General features: G+C 38.9%; 1 protein-coding gene across 1 annotated transcript; it reads left to right on the top strand.

Annotated features, from left to right (window-relative positions):
* Nucleotides 1-1,485: 1,485 nt before the first annotated feature.
* On the top strand, nt 1,486-23,147 carry HEPACAM2 (HEPACAM family member 2). Its single transcript, XM_035545430.2, has 9 exons — nt 1,486-1,555; nt 6,849-7,199; nt 8,089-8,373; nt 14,194-14,490; nt 19,205-19,330; nt 19,418-19,442; nt 19,568-19,605; nt 20,252-20,325; nt 23,028-23,147. The coding sequence occupies exons 1-9, from the start codon at nt 1,486-1,488 to the stop codon at nt 23,145-23,147; spliced, it is 1,386 nt and encodes a 461-aa protein (XP_035401323.2).
* The last annotated feature ends 765 nt before the right edge of the window (nt 23,148-23,912 follow it).

Below are 23,912 nucleotides of genomic sequence, written 5' to 3'. Positions count from 1 at the left end.
TTATTACATGTTGAAATCGAGTAATCATTTCTAACTAGGGTTTTATAAAAGGTTGCAATCTGATATATCTAGACTACAGTTAAGTGGATTAAACAGGTTTCAAACAACAGCATTCAGGAGGGGCAGGGCAGTGGGCACTTGAAGCCCTTGGGAATATGCACAAGATTCTCTTAATCTACAGGCTTCTGTCAGGTGATGACGTTATTTCTGGTGGGACCACTCTACTTATGCTTTTGATAACCTGAAATAACCCTCGTGTCTCTTAAATTTGATTATATGGAGCTGCTAAAAATTCTGGAAGGATCTGGGTGTTTTCACCTCCCTTTAACAGAAGTATAAATTGAGTGTTCAGTCCTGCGGTTGGAGGCTTAGCACCTTGCAGGCCCCCTGCTTGTAAGACCAGCACAGGCACGCAGTGAAAAGGAGAAGCAATCCCTTGCTACGCGTCTCTCCTTCATAAGGCAGGGTACAGACAAGCCTAGTATTTATTAATCCATAACAGCCTAAGTATTGTATAGGGAAAACTTAAAGTGTGTTTTTCTATGGATAAACCACCTCTGTCGATGCAAATATTTGCTGTTGCAAACTATTACTGCTCATGCAACTGTGGGAGGGTTCCAGGTTTGTCGCTGATTAGATTTGTACAGTGAGTGACAGCCTTGGACAGAATCCAGGTCATACATTAGTATTAATATTAAACTGATGTAGGTTCATGTAGAATAAACAGTAATCAGCAGCTAACTCAACAACTCTAGTAAGTTGTCCACCCTGGCTACAGGACTCTTTGTTAGAAGACTCCTGATGTGCACTTCACATTACATGTTGTTCAGAGAAAGGCAACAAAATCATCCCCCTATTAAGCTTATGTTAAAGGGAAAAAAAAAAAAAAAAAAAAGCTGTGGGCTAGAAAATGCTAGAAATTTATTTAGGCATGGCTTTGTAATAGTTCTTTTGCATTTTTTGTAACAGAAAAACAGGAGGCTGTCACTGGAAAAAAAAGCCTTATCTGAAAAAAGAAAAAAGAAGGAAAGAAAGAAAGAAAGAGAGAAAGAAAGAAAGAAAGAAATACCTGAATGCTAATTATAATTTGAAATAAGCAGAGCTATCTAGCAGCATAATATTTTTATGAAACAGTGTAGCTGAAGGATGCTAATGCCTCTATAACCTGTACATTCATTGTGTTCACTTAATTTTATTAATTCAGCGTACTTTGTATTCTGCACCTCATTTATTACATTCTCTGTCATATTTACTGTGACTCCTGGGGAAGGGTTATGATAAAGTCAGAGGCAATGAAGATGGGTGCTCATCTAACAGGTGTTCCACTCCCTTTGTTCTTTGTATACACATATTCAAATCACACAGGGCTGGGGACAGGATAGGGCCTGTTAACTCATTGCTGATTTTCCTTGCAAATAAACTAGCAGCTGCTGGTCCAAGCTCTGAGTTAGCACTGAGAAGAAGGTGGTGTTTGAATGGGGCAGGATGCTTTCATGGAGCCCTTTAGCCAACTTATTTTGTGACTTACAGTGCAAAGTATATTTTCTGCTTGTAGGTAAGAAACAGTATGAATTATATTTGATTTTCATTGTGGAAATGTGGCTTGCTTTTATACTCCTAAATTTGAAGATATTTCTGTTATATTGTCAGATGTGTTCTTTTAAGAATGTAGCCTAAAAGTTTTTAATGATTGTGTTACTCTGTTTTATGAATTGAGCTAAAACTTTTAGAAACTGACAAAAAATAGTGCTATACATAATCTGTAAATAAAACATGGGCATTGATAAAAAATATATTGTCATGTTTTATTAAGTAAGATATACAAAGTGCATTCTTTTTAACAAGTAAGGCTTGACAGGTTCTGAACCAAAGTTTACAGAGAAGGTGTTACACATCTGTTTAAAAATGCATTATGTTCAGACAGTGCTAATACGTTATTTTTCCGTTTATTATGATGACTTGAAGTTAATACCTAAAATTTATATATAATATTTAAACGCACTTAGTACTAAAACTAAATTAAGATTTCAGTCAACTGAAGAATGTCTTGCATTAATAGTACATTTATTCAATATTTGGATGCAGTTTTCATAATGGTACATTTGCTATCTGTGCACTTGATAAAAAATAGGCGTTCTGTGCCCTTTTACAGGAAGATCCTGTGATCAAATGTTAGATAAAGTTGTATTTCTGCAAAATCTTGTAATTTAAATTTTCTGTATTTAATTGTTTTTGTAAATATCACCAGAGGGAATATATAGCATTACAAATGTAGTACGTCCTTTACTAATTCATGTGTAAGGGCTTTTTTTTTTTCTTTTTTTTTTTTCCCCACTAAGTTCATATATGGTCACCTAGTTTCCTTGATTTTGAGTTAATACTTTGTCCAGAGCTTTGGCTTCATAACAACTGCAGTTTTGTATGAAGAGTATCAGACTTCTTTAAAAATGAAAAACCCTTTTGATAAGAATATGGTGAATATTCACTTCTTTACCTACATTACTACTTTGTTGGACATTTCTGATTAAAATCCTGCAAGAGATATTGGCATGCAAACAGAATGCTTTGGAGTACATGGTTGTTCACTAGCAAGTTTCTTCTGATAGTCTTACTCAGATAGAAACCTTTCCTGCTATGGGAAATGTGTGGCTTGTACTTTTTGTCATGACAAAAATCAGATGCATGGAGGCACGACACAAAGACCACCAAAGACATTGACCTCAGAGGGCAGAATCAAGTCAACTAATGAAGCTTGGTAAAACTTGTTCTTGGGCAAAAATGCCAACCATGGGAAGAGCATACCTGAGAAATAAGGGGTAGAGGAGTAGCAGATTTCCTGGTCCATTATATCTCTCTTCTTTTTTTTTTCCACAAATGAACTTATTTGCAAAAAGTGTCAAAACTATTGCCACATACCTAATGATATCTTACACCAAGCTGAGGGTTTTTGGAGACCTTGGGAGCTAAATGAACACTTAAGTAAAACTTAGTTGAGAATCCAAACTCACTGTGACAAGGAGATGTGCATGTTAAATTCAGAGAATAATAAAACCTCGCTAAGCAGGTTTCAGTTTACGCAGTAAACTCAAAAGTTATGTCATAGTTTTTTATTTAAACTAAAGCTGCAGTCCTTGTTTTGTGTCAATAACGATCCTGTTGTGCTTGCTAATACTGATGACAGCAGAGTGAGATGGAAGCAAAACACTGGGCTCCAAATGGAGGTCATTTTTGTACAACCCGCTTGGCTTATGGGCATTGTACAAAACCTGTTTTGGGGAATTCCATCCTCTCTGAAAAATGTGTATTGTATTATATGTAGAAAGCTATAGGAATAAGTCTGAGTTATATGGAATTTGTGCTCGATGAGAAATAAGTAAGAGCACATAAACTTGATTTCACTATTAAGACTAATTCAAGGTTTAGTTGTAAGTCTTCAGTTTTAATTTAGCAAAAAATGAAAACTTATGAAATTAGTCCAATATTCCAGATTGCAAAAGATTTGATCTCTGTTAAAGCGGGAGCCCCCAGCAGTGCTCCCGTAAAGCCCTTTTCGCAGAATGTCATTGCCCAGTGACACCTCCGAGCCTCAGGCTCAGCCTGCCAGCCGTGGGGAGCTCCTGCCTGCCGGTGGCTCCCTGTGAAGCCACCTCAGCAGAGTCGGAGGTGAAAGCCTGAAATCGCCCAAAGCTGCTCCCTGATGAACAACAGGATGGCTGGCAAGGGGGAAGCAGGGCTTCTTCCCTCACCTTCGCCCGCCTTTGCTAAAAGAATCTCCTAACTGAGCTCACAATGTTAAATGGAGCTGCTTTTCCCCATGAATTACGTGGATCCAGGCTGAACACATTTTAAGGTTTCTATTCCCACATTTTTTATTCAAGAAGAAATAAAATTTTCCAGCCACAGTTCTCTTTATCTTCTTCTGTGATGGTGATAGCTTTTGTACTGGTGTCCCCAGTTATCCTGCTCAATGGACCTGCTTGTTTCTTGCTCCTTTTCTGCACAGATCTGTGAGAAGTATCAATAGTAATACATATTTTATGATTACCACTGCAGCTGTTACTGGTTTCTTATCCTACAGCATGATCACTTACTGGCAGCTAGATAAACCCCGAAAGTGAGCAGTGTCATGCATTTAGCGAGGAAGGGTATGGCCAGATCTCTTAATTGATCATTTACAGATTTCCCAGTATTTGTGAGAGATGTCTTTTACTTCATTCAAGGAGATTTAAAAAATTGAAGTGTATTAGTTGGTCATATGAAATATATTTTCAACATTAAATATTTTGTGAAGGATTTTATTGAGGAATTATTCTCTTAAATGGACAGCAGCAGTTTGATTTGCATCGTAAGGTTTGCAGGGAGGGAATTCACCTCTGTTAAGTGTTACAATAACCAGTAAAACTCATCTCCTATTAACTAGAATCTAGGTAGTCCTAAGAGTCGAGCAGCATTTAAAAAAAAAAAAAAAAAAAAAAAAAAAAAAAAAAAAAAACAGGCCACAGATATATTTAAAAGAAGTAGCACAGGAGGCTTCAATTCCTGTACTTCAGCTGTTTCAGGTTTTTGATCTGGAAAAAGTTAAGCATGTGCTTAACATGCTCCTGTGCATCCTCCACTTAAGTCTCCCAGTATCTTTTCTACAATTTTCCTTCCTTTTTGTCCCATTCTCCTCCTGTCTCAGCTGACCCTCTAATGTACTTTACACCTTGGTGTCTGTGCAACCTGAAATCCTCTGCCTGCTTCCTCTTTAGCCCCTGAGAAAGTAGGTTTGTGAGTCTTTCTGCTAAGGGATTTCACCACCTTCATATAGCTATATGCTTTCTACCCCATAGCTTTCTCCCCTGTAGCTTTCTCCCCAGTAGCTGCACCAAGATGTTTTCCTTTGGTTTCCCTGCCATATCTTCAGAAATGCTGTGAGCCATCGTCTGAAGTTGAGTATAGTTGAGTATAGTTCAGTATAGTGTTGTTCAGCTTTCTGAAAAGGGGACACAGCTACACAATGACTCCTTTTTTTTGTAGACTTTGTAGCCCTCTTTTTCATTGACTATAAAATTCATTAGCTGCTGAACAGACAGTATACGACGAGAGGTTTCTTAGCATATGTGTATTTTTCCTGCAATACAGTCAGTATCTCAGAGGTGGGTTTTTTGCAGCACCTTCAGCCGCATGGACAACATTGCCAGCTACCCCGAGCCAGTCCTCTCCCACACATCCCTGCTCCGCTGCTTGTCGTGTCCTTCCAGAGGGTCTCTAGCATTAATTGCTGCCATTACACACTCCCCAGCTGCAACTGTAGCCCCCAACCTCTTTTCATGGCCCTGCCCTGATACACAGCTCCAGTTTTCTCTATTAGCTTGTCGTAAACAGCCAGGCAGTGAAATTTGGAGTTTCTAGCCCCCAAAAGATATACAAACGTCATATTGGCCAACTGAGTTGATATTTTTGTATTCTCCTGTTATCTAACTGAGGAAATTATATAAATGATACCGTCCAGGTGGAGGGTGTATGTACTGCAGCAGGAGAGTTACCTGGTTACAGATATTCAGAATAACTGGTGCACGGTGTGAGCACAGCATGTGTCCCTGGGAAGCCCATTCTTTCTCTTTCCAGCACATTCCTACACAGTGGTGGACAGATTACTTAAACCAGATTTATCAACATGTTATCACTAATAAGGGGTTGTTGTTGTTTGTTTTTTTTCTCCCAGCGTTTTGACTTAGCACTTGCAGTGTGTACTTTTCAGAAATACGGAGCTCTCAAAGCTGAGCCCTCAAAGCTGCGTCTGAAGTCAATAGGAGTTACATCTCGAACATATTAAAAGCTGTTTGTATATGCTTTGAAAAATACAGTCATTAATATTTCAAACTGATGATCTGAAATTAGTGGACATTTTTGCTGCTATTTTGCTCTGTGCTTCAATTCCTCATCTGTGAAGTCTTATCAGTTATAATGGTGTTGGGAAATCAATTCGTTAATAGCAATGCTTCACACCGTGGAAAAGTTCGCATGGAAATTGATCGCACAGTCCTAAGGGTAAAGTTTTAATAATGTTCTGTAAATCTGCCTGAGGATGACACGATGAAAAATGGTTCTAAAATAAAGCCTGGGAAAGCTGGTGATTAACTGAAGGGTGGGCGGCTGTTTTGCACCCTGAAGGAGGCAGTGCTCTTGGAGGTCATCAGGGGACTGGAAATTTTGCTTTTGTGCATATCAGCAGAAAACCTTAATTCTTGCTTTTTCTTACAAGATTAGTAATCTTTCTTGAATTTAGTCTGAAGGGTACAGTGCAGACAATAGTAATGACTAATTACTGTCATTTTAATCACACCAATCTGTGAAAGTGGGCCTTCTTAGATTTTTTCATTGATTTCTCAGTATAACTGGCAAAGTAACAGTAACAAAGTTCTTCCTGAATAAACACACACCAAAAAAAAAAAAAATCCTCGAAATTGAGTTTGCATTTGAAGACTATTAGACAATAGGAGCTCTGCAAATTGAAAATATATTTGAAGAAAATATTTTAAACATTAAGGTAAATTCACCTTTCTTCATTTTCATCAAACTTGCAAAAACTGGAAAAAAAAATCTAACCAGAAATCACAAATATCCTTCCAGCTTTGGCTTTTCCTGTATTTCAAAGCTGGAGCTCTGCAACTAGATCTTACTCCACTGAAGCGAAGGAGAGTTTTCCCATTTCTTACTTGAAATCTGAATCATTACCATAAAGAAAAAAAAAAAAGTTTTAACTCTGAGAATTTTTTCTCTGTGAGAATTTTTCATTTGTTTCTTCCAGTGTTCCCATTTGTGTTTTGGATTTGTTTATTTGTTTGGTTTTCATTTTTATGCAGGTATTTGTTCTGCCTTGAAGCTGACAGTACCATCTCATACAATCCATGGTATTGAGGGGCAACCTCTCCAGCTTACTGTTGACTACAATTTCAACACTACAGCTTGTGAAATCCAAATAATTTGGCTGTTTGAGAGGCCTCAAAGTAATCCAAAATACTTGCTTGGCTCTGTAAACCAGACGGTAGTACCAGACTTGGAATATCAGCACAAGTTTACCCTCATGCCACCTAATGCGTCTTTGATGATCAATCCGTTACGTATCAGTGATGAGGGCAACTATATTGTAAAAGTCAATGTCCGTGGAAATGTAACAATAGCTGCCAGTGAAAAGATTCAAGTAGCTGTTGATGGTAAGTTAGTAAAATGTAACAACTTCATTTTGAAAGTAAAATTTCTGTAGTTTTCACCTACTGGTTCTTGGAATCCAGTTATGATAGTGCATTATTTATTCCAACTGTGCATGAATAAATGCCAATTATTGTTACGTTATTTTCCACTTCTGCTGGAGGGAATGCTGCAATAAGCCATCTTTAAACAAACTAATGTACTGACTATATTTCTTGATCATAAGTAAAACATTTAAGGAATCTAGAAACCAATAAATAATATGACAAATATATGAAATATTGTTTCATAAGGCTCCATTATGCTATCAGTCATAAGGACATATCGATTTTCAATGAACTGCAGTTTATGGATTATATGCAGGGAGCACTGTAGCTGTTTGGCTTGAAACAATTAAATGAATGAGACGTTAACGTGATAAAGTTGCAGCTGCCATTTCACTCCCACACCTGTGCCAGTTTGCAGTCATCCTCACGACCGGGTTGGGAGTGTGTTTCAGTGGGTCCCGGTGCCAGCCAAGCCACAGGCAGCACTGTTGGGGAAGTCACTCACTGTGGGCAATGTGATCCTTTGCACTCTTTTCATTGCTGTGGCCACAGGAATTTGCTTATGGGACCAGAGTTGGAGACACTGGTATACCCAACTGCAGCCTTTGTCTTATAACCAGTAATATAAACAGTCTAGTTTTGTTTAAATACTTGAACAATTCTTACAGTCACCAGCTGAGAGCATGGCATTCTTTTTTCAACCTTTAACCATATTTAACAAATACAATTTGAAATATCAATACTTTCCGGAGAGGATGATGACTGGTGTTTGCATTGTCTTAGCAGTGAAGGCTGTAATGTACTGGCTAGTCACTTTTATAACTCTTCATATCTCTTTATTTTATAGTTCCTGTCACGCAACCAATTGTACAGACTGAGCCATCTTCTGGGGTAGTGGAGTACGTGGGGAATATCACATTAAAATGTACCGTGGGAAAAGGCACAAGGGTAGTTTACCAGTGGATGAAAAATGGCAAGCTTCTCCGTGCTGGCCCTAACTATATCTTTTCATCAAACAATGCTACACTTCTAATTGTTCCTGTTGTAAAAGAGGACATTGGGAATTACAGCTGTTTGGTATCCAACCCTGTCAGTGCAATGGAAAGTGAGCAAATTGCACCAACCATATATTGTGAGTATATGAAATATTCATAATTACCTTTGTATAAAAGATCTGGCTGGAAAGAGTGCCTCTAACTATGGAAGAGAGGCAGAAAACTATTGAGTCAACATTATATGTGAGCTTGCATTCAAAACAAGCTTGTTTGTAGCAGCTATAACTTATAATAGTGTAATAAAAAATCACTCTGTGATATGGAGTTGTGGAGATCAGCATGAACTGCAGAATCAACATATAAACTACAAGTGTCCCACCATACAGGCATCATCAAATCTGGAGGAAGTGTGACTCAAAGAAAACCAATCAGATAGGTATACATGAAAATATTGATCAAAGTAGAAAGAGCAAACATTATCCAAAAGCTGAACACAGGAAGTACCAGGCTGAAGAACTGGTGGTGGTGGTATTCTGAGGTCCCCAGCAGAAGAAGGACGAGGACCTGTTAGAAAGAGTCCAGAGGAGGGCCACAAGGGTAATCAGGGGGCTGGAGCACCTCTGCTATGAAGACAGGCTGAGGGAATTGGGGATGTTCAGCCTGGAGAAGAGAAGGCTTCAGAGAGACCTTATAGCAGTCTGCCAGTACCTAAAGGGGCCTACAGGAAAGCTGGGGAGGGACCCTTTGTCAGGGGGTGTAGGGATAGGACAAGTTAGAATGGCTTTAAACTAAAAGAGGGGAGATTTAGATTAGAAGTTAGGAGGAAATTCTCCACAATGAGGGTGGTGAGGCCCTGGCACAGGCTGCCCAGAGAAGCTGTGGATGCCCCATCTCTGGAGGTGTTCAAGGCCAGGCTGAATGAGGCCCTGGGCAACCTGGTCTGGTGGGAGGTGTCCCTGCCTCTGGCAGGGAGTTGGAACTGGGTGATCTTTAAGGTCCCTCCCAACCCAAGCCACTCTATGATTTGATGATTCCTCAAGATAATTTTGAGCCCAGTCCTGTTTAACGCTTTCATTAATGATGTCAGCATAAAGACTGGGAGTATATCAATGAAGTTTACCTGTGTAGCCATGTATTTTGACTGGAAACTAGATGTTTTCTAGCTGTTGGAGTAAGGAGGTTCTGCAAGAGCTGTGCACGTTACTATTGCCATGGATTGACAAATGTATGAATGGGATTCTGTACTGTGACAGTTTACTGTAGTGGAAGGCTGACTTCAGTGGGACAAAACATCCCTTTCAGTCCTACAGTCCCAAGGTTTCCTTTGTGCCATATAAGGTCCCATACTGATCCTTGCAAAGTTCGGAGACGCTTTAGGTTTTGGTTCAAATTCATTTATTATTTTGTTGCTGTTACTGTTGATTTGCATAGGTCCCCCAAGAAGCAGTGCTGTGGAAAGTGTAATGGTTTACTGTAAGTGAAACGAGATTTTTAGGCAGTCTCTACAATTACTCTACAATTAAGGAAAAGCTGAAGCCAAGAAAGAGTACCCATCTTCTGCATTTTTTGAAACTTTCTGTTTTACACAATGAGAGATTTCTGTACCCCAAACCCAGCTATATTTTTTCAGCTATATTAGCTTGATAAAAGAAAATAAGTCTCTTTGCAAATATACCTTGTTCTTCAATGCACCTCATCTCTGTGAAAGGTAACTTCTCAACAAGCTAATTATATAGGTGTGATGTTAAGAACACTATCCACCTGGAGATTCCTGTTCTGAAGATCTGGTAACCCAATTTCATGATCCTGTCAATACTCAACTGGTTAGTTAGGCATGTGAGTAACCCCTTCAGTCAAAAGTTGTCATTTAAGTGTCTGTGGCTGGAAATAACACCAGGATCTAAAATAGATGAGTAACATGACAAAAAAAAATGGTTTTAATAGGCCATGAAGAGCAGGCTATGATGGCCTCACGTTTGGCCATCATTGCTTGCAGAACACTGCTATGAAATATTTTTAAGGGTTTGTGATGGTGTTCTTTTAAGATGTTTACTTAAATGATCTCTAAGACAGCTGCAAAGTTTGCAAAAAACCATTTTGCAAATCATGCAAAAATTATCTCTAAGCAAGCTGAAAATGCACTGTTGACACCTTTCTGACTGCTGTGTTAATCTGTGGCACTGTCTGTTCAGTGTTGGGATTTCTGATTTGCTGTGTGCACAACTAGCTCCAGAGCATTTCTTGCACTGGTGGCTGTCTGGGACACTTGCACTGACAAGGTGTGTGCCCCTTAGTCTCAGTTCTTGTACGGCTTCCTTCCTTCCCCCTCACCCAACCACGTATATTTTCCTGCAAATTTGAAAACCCTTTCCAACTTCTACATGAAAACCTATTTTCAACTGATTACTTAGCAGAATTTTAAAATTTCATTGTTACTTCTCTGTCCACATTTCTAGAACACTTTTTTGCTTGGGTGATGCTGATATACTAAAATATCTCAGATTCCATTTTTTTTCCACAGATGGAGATATCACTATAAGTAGTTGTATTTTCAGAATATACGTTTTGTTTCATCAGAATCAAGGATTTGCTTTGTGTGCAACTTAAAATATATATTAAAAAAAATACATATGAAGAGAAAACAATGCAATCGTGAAAGACTGCAGTGCTTGCACTACTATTTACATCCAAATTTGTGATGGGAACTGGGGCCTTCCTTCCTGAGCTATACCAAGTCCCATAATCCCGTCCAACCTCTTCCTGCAGAGGTGGTTTGTCTTCCACCCAGCAGTTGTCAATAACACTCCGGGATAGGCCCCAGGATCCCCATGTGCCATATGTCATTGCTGCGGGGGAGTTACTGTAAGTGATAAAAAAAAAAAAAAAAAAGGTCACTCACGGTAAATACCTGCCATCTGCTTAGAAACTACAACAGTCTCGTGGAGATAGGAGCAATTGGAAATATTCCCACAGAGCAGTAAATTGTTGCCCAGAACAGGTGATTTATTATTTTACAAGTCATTTAGTTAACTAGCTGCACTGAGATGAGAGGCTTGTTTCTGTTGAGAATGAAACAGGAAAGAAGTAGAACTGGGTGATCCATGAAGGCAGGCATTCTGGTTTTGTTTTGTTTTTTACTGAGAATCAAAAGATATTTTTGTTCTTCATTAATATTGTCCTACTCCTCCATTATGATAATGCACCATACAACATTGCTATTGCAGTAGCTTGATCCAGAAATTAATTATTTCAAGAGAAGAAGAAGTTGTCATGGAGGCTGCAACAGAAACAGCTGTATTGTAGCGATGGAGTTGAAGTTAATAGATTAAGTGGGATTTCATTCCTTTGGACTTTCAGAATCCAGAATATATTTAGTCTCAGAAAGGAAAATGCTGATTATTTGCTTATCAGAATCATACTTTAAGCTGCATATGCCCCTCAGCTACCTAGTGTTTAGGGATCACAGTGACGTATGCGAAGTCCAGGAGAGGCAACGGTCTGATCCAAACTCTGAAGAATTATCTGATGGTAACTTCTTCAAGGATGGACTTCACCGAGGTGAAGCTACTTTTCAGACCTTGACAATATCTGACTATTTCATTTAAAAAAAAAAAAAAGTTTTGGTGTTTTTTTGTTTGTTTGTTTTGCAACAGCAGTTGTCAGAGTTTTTAATCGTTTAGTTTGATTTGCAGCTTTCATACCAAAGCGTGGTTCTGCATTAGTGCCAGCTGTGTATGCTGCACTGCTATGAAGCAGAACTCAATCCTGATTCTTTTGCAGACTGCAGCAATCTCCCACCATAGGGAGGGAACAGAGAGGCCTGTCAGCTATTCTTACCATTAATCTCTGTTTACATATGCCAAAGGTTATATTATCAGTGAAAATAAAAGCTAATAGCAGAAAGAACGGTCGGATAGGAGGAATCACTGAATCACTCTGAAAAGTTAAAAAAAAAAAAAAAAAAATCATGTTCCCTCCTATAAATAGTGTGAGGGGTTTTAGTTTCATTTATGAAAAAGTCAAAGTTCACTACATCCCTCTCCTTTCCCATACAAAAAAGCAAGGGGCAAGTCCTAGTGAGCGGCCGGTGTGGTGACTGGGCACTGCGCACACAGAAATCTTTAGTTGGGGTGCATTCAGCCACACTAAAGCAGTGGTGACAGGTTTGCACTTTCCAGAAGTATTTATCATAGGGTGAAGTGGCACTTGGGTACAGTAAAGCAAATGACTCAGGAGTTATGGAGCCTGTAAACAAGGAGCATCTCAGCTGCTAGATTTTTAAAAATGCCTTGGTTCTTCTCAGTGGCACCTGTGATGTTGCTCAGAGCAGAGCTAATTCATTCTGATGTGGATCTGTATTGTGTTGCCCAACAAAATATCACACATGATGCTGGGTCTTCTTTAAAATGAGACCGCAGAAAGCTTATCACTAAGACGTAAGTAGAGGAAATAGAAATCTTGACAACTGTAAGTTGTAAAATAGGCATGTGTGGTTAAAAATGGACTACATTCAGGTCGTTGTGTCATAGTCTCCATTCTCTTTCCTAAACCTTCACAAATTGGGAAAGAAAACCACAAAAGCACACATGAAACAGCCTGTGTGCAGCTTGCTATGTGCTCTTGAAGAAGAGGTCATTCTCATAAAGTGAGGCAGATAATAAATAGAACCGTACATGTTACCGGTAAATCTAATGTTAGCCTGAATTTCCTGATAAGAAATAGAGAATCTGAAAGAAGCCAGTGTTCCTCTTGATATGACAACATATTTCACATTCAAAACCAGCTACATTATTTTAATGCTTCCAGACAACCATAGGAACATGGAAATATTACTTGATCACATTAAAATGGAAATAATATTGACTTATCTGTCTTCTTGCTATGCTGTTCTGGGTGAACTTTTCTGTGACACTGCATAGTGTCTTTTGGCTTCTTTTAGCATCTGTCGGTAGTAGGTCTGTACGGTTTGATTGCACATGGAAGCCCTTAGAGAATTATCAGCACTAAAATGACTGGTTCTTTTGACTGGAAAAAGTCATTTAATAAGGCACATTTTTATTATTTTATTCTCTACGTTATTTTCTATACTCAGATCCTTGTAAAAATAGATTTTAACACGTAAAGATGGAAAAAATCAGGATCCTATATGATCTATTAAAATAGCATGGGAAATACACTTATTGTACTTAAATATATTGTTTACCTCCCCATTTTCTTATGAAGATTACCCTAAAAATACTTAGCTGCTCAGTTATCTAAGTAATGAGCACATGTCAGCTGGACAGTATGTGTCTCTTCTAACTATATTCAGAAGTCTAGCTGTCTGGAGTAAGGTGCAAGGGCTTGCTCTTGAAAGAAACCTAAATGTCAAAGCAGTAGAAACATACTAAAATAAGGGAAGGTTAAAATTTATTTTAGCAGTCATTTATTGAAAACATTTTATGAAGTTATCTAAGGCACACCCCACTCTAAAGTATATCTCTAGGACAGTTATGCAAATAATTATTATACTGCTGAGTATTACAGTGACTATTTATGTATTTCAAAGCTCATTTATTCACCTTTAAATATGCAGAGAGATTACTTATACCAATAACTTTGGCATTTGAGTAGAAAAGGTCTAGTATGAACATGAAAAATTGTTCCTTTACTTCACAACTTTTCCAACTGTGATCAGTTTTCATTATTTTTATGGTACTGAACATAGACCTGTGCTGTTTCCCTGAACAGTGATTAGATCAGCATTAAGTTGGTGTAGTCTGAGATAAACCTGGTAAAGATCAAATTATTGAATTGAAAGTCTTTTAATTGAAATAATTTAATCTAATGACAGCCATTCTAAAGACCAGTCCAGTTTAAAGATTCCAAGTTTAAAGATATGCTTTTACCTAAAGTTTAAATGTGTACTTCTATTTTATTTTTTTCCACAATGTTTTCTTTTTTCTTTTTCAATGCAGATGGACCTTATGGACTCAGAGTTAAGTCAGACAAAGGTCTGAATGTAGGGGCAGTGTTCACAGTTGACATAGGGGAAGCTATACTGTTTGACTGCTCAGCAGACTCAAATCCACCAAATACTTACTCATGGATTCAAAGGGATGACAACACTACTCAGGTAATCAAATACGGACCCCACCTGGAAGTGGTATCTGATAAAGTGTCCCAGAAGACAATAGATTATATGTGCCGTGCTTTCAACAACGTGACTGGAAAACGAGATGAAACTCACTTCACAGTGATCATTACTTCTGCAGGTAAGGAGATTAGTTCCTTGCTATAACTATAACATCTGACGAGAGTGTCAATATGAGGAAAAGAAATCTGTTCTTACAGAGAGAATATATGTGTGAAGTGAGGTCTTTCTAACAATGTAGTTAAAGGGTTTGGGGCCATTCAATGGGACGAAGGTTTTACTCACAGTGTGTCACAGCCTGGGACAAGACCCCCTGAGATATTGAAGTTTTGTGGCAGTTTGACACTAAAATACATTTGGCTATTTGGAGCTTTATCCCGTGAGTAGAAAAACTTCCTGAGTAGGCAAACCTCATCATGACCAACTACCATGGCAGAATTATATGTTTCTTGCTCTGTTTCTTACTTTGTGCTTTTAAAAATGATAACAATAAATGGAGAAAACATTGCAAAAATCTGCTGGATGCCAGGGTGGGCGTTTCCTGCCAAGGGCAGATTTTGTCCAAGGCTCACTGTCTCATTCTCTGCCTTTCAGGAGCTGTGAGCCCTGGGGCCCCACGGTGGTCAGTACATGGGAGAGTCTCCATCATACATCCCTGGCTAAAGTAACCAGTCACAGACTAACAGCAGTGAGGGTCTTTAATATCTTCCAATTGTGAGAAGATAGGTATTATAAGAGCTTCAGTTTAGCATATGGTGATAATGCAAGCTGTGATGATGAATGAATTACAATCTGCTTGTAAAAATTATTTTGCTTTCACATTTAAGAAACTATGAACTGGCCACTATGTTCTGCTGAGCATGTCTCCTGTGTTTCCCATAATTTATAACCTCAATTCCTGCATCAGATTGTGTTAAAGAGCAAAAAAGCAATTTTTCAGGAAACCTGCAGAAGCACACAGCTAAGAATAAGATACTGAGGCACTCTGATATCTCTTATTAATAAGGATCAATACAAGTATTTTCAGATAAGGACCATGTGCTATTACTGTTCAAAAAAGATGTAATCGACTGCAGTTTAGAAAATTTAACAAAGCAATTTTGCTTGTGCAGAACAAAGAGCTCAGCCATTTGTTAGTAAGGTAAACAAGGTGAGCAGATGTCCATTATTCAAGCTGGTATGTAATCATCACAAATCCTTGGGGTTAAGTATGCTGAAAGGAAGACAGGTTGCAATTTTGCAATGAGAATGCTGCATTTTAAATGTTACAGTTAGTGGAGAAAGAAAATGCAAACAGAGCTATGTGTCATTAGAAATAAGAACGACATTTCCCCAGGAAGTTCATTGAAGCTGTATGGTATATTCATCAGTAAGAAATAAGAAATTCAGCTGAGATTTCCTTTTAAAGCCCCAAAAGGAGGGAAAAATCCAGAACTTCATGTTTAGTTGCACTTAAAAACATACATTTCCTAACTGACAAATATTTTACCCAAATAAAGCTTTCAAAATATTTTATCCTGTGTATTTGGGGGGAAAAAAAGAGTCCCCCTTCTCCAGCCATTTCTTCCTGAAGAATATTTATTCAGATAGCACTAAATCCAGATGTTGAGCCCACCTGTTGCAATGGAGCACTGATTGAACATAAAAGGTATGAATTCACCCACCAGGCTGAACCTCAGTGACCCTGCTCAGGCTAATCTGCTTAGCAGAATTTACAGAATTAACAAAAATTTTATGGGATTAAACTAATTAAACAAAGGCTATGAATTCTCTTCCATATGCCTTTTCCCTCTTCCTATGATCCTAGTTACAGAGCCTGGACTGTGCCTTTCAAAACACTGGAAATGCCATTTAAGCAGCAATAGGAACATCAATGGCTTGGAAGAGCTTACAATCTAACCTTAGTTTCAGATTGAAACTCACCTCTATGGCACTAGTAACAGCTACCTAATTAATGAAAAAATCATCAACAATTTTATCAATAAATTACAATTATATCAAAAAGTGCACTAACCACAATCTGGTTTTGCCCAAGACTAGTTAGATTTTAAAATAATAGGATCTATCTCATTATGTACACAAGTAATTTCTCAGTCCTCAAACTGAGTCAGTTTGAGCATTAAATGCATGTAAAGACCACTTCTTTGCTTTCTGCACAAATGTGCTTGTGGAGATAAGATTTATTGAGTCTAAATTTAAAATTATTATTTTTAAAGAGGATTTTTAAGGTCTCAGATGTCTTTCCAAGTTTTTTGTTTGTTTGTTTGTTTCTTGATGAAAGAAGTACATTGAAAGAATAAGAAAAAATATGGTGAAATTGCAGAGATTTATTTTCCTAAATGTTTGGGATGCATCTTGTTTGAAATCCACACATTTAATCCACACAGTAACCAGAACTTCTCACTGCACCCAAAGCCAGCACAATGGCACTGAGTTACATGATGTGAGTAGATGCTGGCTCTGTATAGGAGTCCATAGGTGTGCTGGAAATACATCCAGCTAAATAATGCACATCTGAATTGTGTTAATAAAACTGGCACTGGCAAATACACAGCATTTATTTACATGTGTGGACTGTGACATGGCTTCTAATTAGCGAATTCTACACCATTCAGAGCAAGAGGTGGGAATTAAGAGTACACAAGCAATTGTGCTTGGCATTTCCTAACTTTCAAATTCCTGTCTTTTCAAGTACTATGTAGGTGTTTTCAACATGTTTCTGTGTATATAATTGTATATGTTCTGCTCGCGTTGTATCGGTAAATCTTGCTGGAAAAGTTCTGCTAATGTGTATATCAGAAAAAGGAAATAAATCCCATGTATCTATATAGACATGAATACAAGCGAACATAAATTATTAGATTCTGATGGGATTTGATAAATAACCAGACTGTCAGTGATGTAAAAATCTTTAGAAAAACTACAGCAGTTCAGTTGTTTCCTCCTACTATGCAACTCCTACAGCTGGGATGATTTCCCTCCCATCCAGCACAAACTACTTGAAAGAAGGATCAATATCAATTGGTTGTAAATGAAGAGTAAACACAGAGGGAAAGAGACATGCATGCAGCCCTAGGACAGGAGGGTAGTTGTGTTAAGTGTTACAGGTATTGTCTTAACCTCTGGTCCCATGACAAGCCCCCTGGACAATTTTGTCTTCTGCCTTCAGTGCTATGTTAGCAAAAAGTGTCCTGCAGTCTCCTGCATATTGAACAACCTGAAGTGTGGGATGGATGAAGCTATCAGTGTCTGGGCTACTCCAGCTTTACATAATCTGCACTGGTTTCTTTTTTCCCTAGGTATTCTCTATTTTCACCTGATAGTTTTCAGTCTAGGAATTGCTTGCTTGATCACTGTAATTATAATTCTTTATTCTATTAGCAAAGCCAATCAAACTTTGGTACTATCAAACATGGTTTCTGCAGTGTTGTTGCCTGCACACCACTACCTTTGTGATATTTGCACTTTATAAGACATTTCATTTTATTTATTTAAGTAAGGGCAGACAACCTGAGAGACAAATAGCAGTTGTGCTGGTGACCAGCATATCACCCTTTCATGCATGAAGTAGAAAATGTACACAACACAAGGACTGCTAGGTAGATACAAGGTGCTGGCTCCAGCCATTCATGAAGACCTAATAACCTAAAGGGAGAGGAAGAGCAACTTCATCTGTAGGCACTTTGACATGAATAGAAACCTGTGCTGATCCACGGAAAGCCAAACACTGAAGCAGAGGGGAAGATACTCATTTATGGTCCCTGTGAGAAGCTGCAGCACATCTGACACACCACATGCCATCTAGGTGGCTCTGACACAGATGTCTGAGTGTTAATTCAAATGCTGTACAGCACACAATTACCTTACCAATTTCTGAGGTGTGCAAAATTGTATCATAGAGCTCCACTGCCCAAGAGCCATGCTCAGGCAGATACCTCACCCCTTAGCTCTAGAAATGAGGGAGCTTGTTGCCTTCTGTCTGCTGTGGTGCCAGGAGTGAGGCTCTGCCCTACCATCTAGCTAAATGCAGGCTGCTCTATCAGGCAGTAAAATATACCAGGGAGGCATATAATTGTGTGTATGTGAAATTGTCCAGCCCTGCTGACTCTAAACACACCCCGCTGTCCCTGCAGGACTCCCGTGTGGGACAGGATGGCATTCGTTGGGTTTCGGAAAGCCAGTTTTGGAAGCTACCAAATTCCAGTCTTGGCTTGCAAATAGAGTGCTTTGAAAGCGTGATAGTCTCCTGCTATTTCCTAACACAGTCTGACACAAACACAACCAGCTAAATGCATTTTTATTAGAAGAAGAAAAAACTATCTCACCTCATGATTTGTTTGACATGTCTGTTGGTCTGGCGGAGTGGAAATCCATATCCTATAACAACAACCTACAGAGGAGAGGGTTTGCTGTTAATCCACGGTGATTCCATCACTGTGGAGACCTGATCCTTGCTCCTGGTTCACCCTTGATTTCCTGGGTACCTACAGGTTCTGTCACCTGTTTTCTTTGCACTTCAGAGTCTCTGTGACTAAGACCAGAACACATTCATTTACTTTTTGTGGTGCTGTAATTCCTGGATTATGTTTACTGACCTTCATTTAGCTCTAGGTACCATTCTGTTCTGGACTCCTTTCTGGTATGCTTATCATTGCTTTCCCAACTTAGGTGATTTGTGGGGAATCATTACCAATTCACAGGAACCTAAAATTTATATCAATTTCATACTTATATACTAGCTTTGTATGAATTTATAAAGATGCATTTTTCATTTTTGGAATATCACTTTGTACAGAACAGGAGACTAAATGCAGTACTCATCTTCTTTGACACAGGATTGGAAAAGCTGGCCCACAAAGGAAAATCTTTGTCATCTCTTGCAGTAATAACTGGAATTTCATTATTTTTGATCCTAATTATGGTCTTTCTGTTCATATGGAAAAGGTATCAGCCACATAAAGGTATGTAAAAGTTAAGCATGTTCTGGCTATTCTTCTGAAATATTAGAACATAAAGAATTATTTTTTCTTTTTTTCTCTTCTTTTCAGTGATACGACAGAAGCTGCAGAGCAGGTACAAAAAAAAAATCATTTTTTTGGTTTTGAAATCCTCTCCATTACAAGAATTACATTTTGTCATATTAATTTTCTCTCCTTGGCTTGTGACATCAAATTAAAAAGCGTGTTTATGTTTTTTAGGCCAGAGGCTGATTACAGAAAGGCACAGACATTTTCAGGTAATGCTAATGAAAGAAGTGTGAGCATAAGGTCAAACCCATTCTTACTGAAAAATAGCATCTCTACATACAAAAAGAAGGAAGGAAAGGAAGGGAAGCGTGTTTTTAGCTTGGGCTGTACACCTCTATTCTAGCTTTCTTAGGATAAAACCAAAAGGAGAACAGGTCAGCATGGGTTTAGCTCATGTGTAGAGTTCACAGCAGTATGCATCCTGCTGGCTTGAACTCAAGCTGTTCATGTAAGTTAAAGTTAAACTTCTGAATGTTAATGGCACCAAGCAATACCAAAATCTTGAGATCATAATAAAATATTATAATTGGGCTTGTATCATAAAACTCCACTGCCCAAGAACCATGCTCATGGAAAAAAACTGAGCTCAGCTGGATGCTCTGCTCTTGGTCTGAGGCCCTGGAGATCACCAAGCAGTGTGCACACCAGAGGTACAGCTGCCCTGCCTTGCTCCATGCCATCTTAGTGGTTTAAAGTGGTTTGAAGTAGACCAAGCATCCAATATTCAGCTGTTTGTTGGTTTGGTTTGGTTTTGAAATTAGGCCAAATGAGTTTTCCCATCCATATTTAAACTGTCTATTCCAGATTTATATTACATCTTGACATGTTTTTCATGTTTGTTCATTTTAACTTTAGGACATGAAAGTGCGTTGGATGATTTTGGGATCTATGAATTTGTTGCTATTCCTGATCATGCCAGTGGTTCTAGGGTATGTGATTTTATGTTGCGAACTGATTGTTTTTTTCTATTTCTTAAGGAGTACCAAATGTCTGCACTAGAATCCTTTTGTCAGTTCATTTCTGCTGCTTTTCATAGTTGCTTTTGTGACACCCTGTTCATAACTATTGTTTTCTCAGTGCTTTCTCTGTCTTTACTAAGTTACTAGTTCAGTACATGTATCATCATGGTGCAGGAGGGAACTACCCAAATTCTACATGGAACAATCTCAGTTCAGTTACCCTATGTTAAAAGAATATCAGTAGTGTTGGGTAGATTAGTAATAGTGAACCATACTCCCTTGTCTCTGTATTGTTGCTCGCACAACATACAACTTTGACAATGCAGAAAAGCCTCAAGAGATATTTAAAGTATTGTTTGTAAAAATACACAAAATAAATCTCAGTTATACGTCACAAGAATTCTTTTGGTAGTTTCATGTATAGCAAGGGAGGACTTAAGCACAGGCATTTTGCTGGCAGAAAAAAGTCTCTACTACATATGCTATTTATTTGCACTGTGACTGTACAGATGCTGTTATTGGCCATTATTCTGCTGTGGTGTAAGATGGACAAGCTAGAAAAATAGGCCCACATGAACCTGATGAGGTTCAAGACCAAATACAAGGTGCTGCACCTGGGTTGGGGCAATCCCAAGTGAATGAGGAGACTGGGAGAAGAATTCATTGAGAGCAGCCCTACAGAGAAGGACTTGGGGGTTCTGGTGGACGAGAAGTTCAACATGAGCCAGCAGTGTGTGCTTGCAGCCCAGAAGGCCAACTGTGTCCTGGGCTGCATCAAGAGAGGAGCGGCCAGCAGGGGCGGGAGGTGATTGTCCCCCTCTGCTCTGCCCTTGTGAGGCCTCACTTGGAGTATTGCATCCAGATCTGGGGCCCCCAGCACAAGTAAGGTGTGGGGCTGTTAAAGTGGGACCAGAGAAGGGTCACGAAGATGATCAGAGGGCTGGAGCACCTCTCCTATGAAGACAGGCTGAGAGAGCTGGGGATGTTCAGCCTGAAGAAGAGAAAGCTCCAGGGTGACCTTATTTCAGCTTTTCTTTACTTAAAGCAGGCTTATAAAAAAGGTGGACAACCTTTTACTTGAGCAGATAATGATAGGACAAGGGAGAATGCTTTTAAATTAAAAGAGAGGAGATTTAGATTAGATACTAGGAGGAAGTTCTTTACTCAGAGGGTGGTGAGGCGCTGGCACAGGCTGCCCAGAGAAGCTGTGGATGCCCCATCCCTGGAGGTGTTCAAGGCCAGGCTGGATGGGGCTTTGGGCAACCTGGTCTGGTGGGAGGTGTCCCTGCCCATGGCAGGGGGTTGGAACTGGGTGGTCTTTAAGGTTCCTTCCAACCCAAGACATTCTATGATCCTATGGTTCAGTGATTCTAGGAAAATGACAAAGAAAACCAAGAAATCAGACCACAGAATTTGGGGGCAACAGTCTGAAACTTGAAGGAAGTACAAGAAGAACTTTCCTGTTAGGGAAAATTTCTGGCGGTAGTCTTGTACATTTGGAAAGCATCAGGATGGTCAGGTAAGGGACAGCTCTTAAACATAATCATGTAGGGGCTCATCAATAGTCAAGGCTATTTTGTTATTGTAATTATTTCTCTCCATACATGATGTATTACAAAAACAACCATAGGTAGTAAACCCTTTTCTCTGTTGGGATTAGACGATTGACAGACACTCAAGGGCTAGCCTGCTATAGTAAAAGTGTAAGAACAGAATTTTCCAGCACCAGAGATAGAAAGCTTTTAGAAAATGGAGGGGCCAAACTGGGTCTGTGAATGCTTGTGACAATAAGAGGCTTAGCAAACACAGAATTCAGAACCTAAATCATACCAGCACTGAGTATCCTCTGATATCCCTAGGGCTGATCGTATCAGAGAGTCTGATCATTGCTTAAGTATCTTGCAGAATCAGAGCCTTAGTAAGTCAGAAAGGAGAGGTGACCACAGCAAAGTGGATTTACAAGTACTTAAATCCATTCTAATCTCCAGCATAATTTCAAGAAACAGGAGAAGCTCCCCTGGTTTAGCTACTCAGATTTGTGACATTGCAGATATAGTCAGCATCTGATCCACTGATTCATTTTCGCTAGCAAAAAATGGAAAAATAAGAAAATGGAGATAATGAAGAACTGGAGGTTGGATATGGAAAGAAATCCTTATGGATTATGAGTCTAGGTGTGTTGGCATAAGAAGTGATTTGTATACATAACATATTGGACAATTTCGTTACTACTTTTTTATGAAAATTTCTCACAGTTCTCTCACTTTGACATGCTGGTGGGAGTTCTATACTGAGCTTTTTCCCTAAATATTTTCTCCTTTTTTACTATCTATTCTCCTACTTATATCTTCTGTTATTAAATGTTCCTTCCTTGACTTGCAGAATAGTAATATAAAGTACTTGTTATATTAAATGCAAAAGCTGCATCCTAAATCTTCTTAGATCCTAATTGAATTTTGCTTGCATTACTATAAACATGATGAAAATTTACCCAGAATGAAATATGAACTAATAGAGATGAATTGTTAAATCCATGCCCAAAATGTTGATGAAGGGATATTCTGTTGTTAAAGTGTGTGTGAGAGAGAAAGAGAAGTTACATTACCAGTTTCATTTCTGTTGAACCTTTTCCCATTTGTACTTACAGCAGAAACACTCTTTGCTATTTTTAGGTTTCAAGTCACTCTGTTCCTGGCTCTGCCACTGTCCCAGGCCAGGATATGCTTAGTACAGTTTATGAAGTTATTCAGCATATTCCCGAGCAGCAGCAGCAGCATGACCATCAACAGTAAGTTAAAGCCTGTGTGCACTCGTGGTAGCTTAAAGACAAGGACTTCTGCATATGTTTGTGACAGAACAATTCACATGTTGGTGGCTGGTGTTTGATTCCAGTGAAAGGGATAAGGAAGCAAAAAGACGTGAGCTACATCAGTTCTTCCACCGTTTCCTATACAATCCTGTACAATTCCTATACAATTTCCACTTTACCTCCAGACTCCAACCTTACGTTTCATCATGCCACGTTTGTCTAAGCGTGAAAAACAAAAGCTAAGACCTTTAAACACAATTTCAAGGGGAAATTCCAAAGTGCTTTAAGAGGGTAGCTACAGTTTGACAGCACTGAGATCTCAGCACTTCCCACTGAGCAGGTTACATCTTTAATCAAAACAGTTTAATTGGCAGCCCGGCTTCCAGATGGGCCAGCCATGTGCCAAGAAGAGTTAGGGGTTTTTTGCACTGTTGAAACTGCCCAGCTGATCAATGACCAAGGGTTGTTTGCAATGGTCACTGAAGTATTGACAGGCAATGCTCCATTATCTGAGTAATTGATGTCTTAACTAATTAACTGATTTTAACTAATGTTTTAGAGCAAAATAAGTATTGTTCTGCAGTACCCTGGCCTGGAAGTCTAAGAAAATGCCTTTGCTGAGTTAATTACCAGCTAGTGAATGCTAGTCCTGTTTTTATTCAAACCTACTGCATCGTATCTCTTGGCATAAGAGTAGTGAATACTCTTAAAAAAGAGTAAAGTTTTTGTAATGGCAGTATAGCTACCA

The sequence above is a fragment of the Cygnus atratus genome, chromosome 2, assembly GCF_013377495.2.
Source record: "Cygnus atratus isolate AKBS03 ecotype Queensland, Australia chromosome 2, CAtr_DNAZoo_HiC_assembly, whole genome shotgun sequence".
Classification (NCBI taxonomy): Eukaryota; Metazoa; Chordata; class Aves; order Anseriformes; family Anatidae; genus Cygnus; species Cygnus atratus.
This window is presented reverse-complemented; position numbering and strand designations above follow the sequence as displayed.

What these genes read in the sequence shown, in the direction of transcription:
- HEPACAM2 (XM_035545430.2), top strand. Translation starts at nt 1,486, where the DNA reads ATGCTTTCATGGAGCCCTTTAGCCAACTTATTTTGTGACTTACAGTGC. An exon ending in AGTGATCATTACTTCTGCAG is followed by an intron (nt 14,491 to 19,204) that starts GTAAGGAGATTA and finishes TCTTTGACACAG; the next exon opens with GATTGGAAAAGCTGGCCCAC. An exon ending in AAGGTATCAGCCACATAAAG is followed by an intron (nt 19,331 to 19,417) that starts GTATGTAAAAGT and finishes TCTTCTTTTCAG; the next exon opens with TGATACGACAGAAGCTGCAG.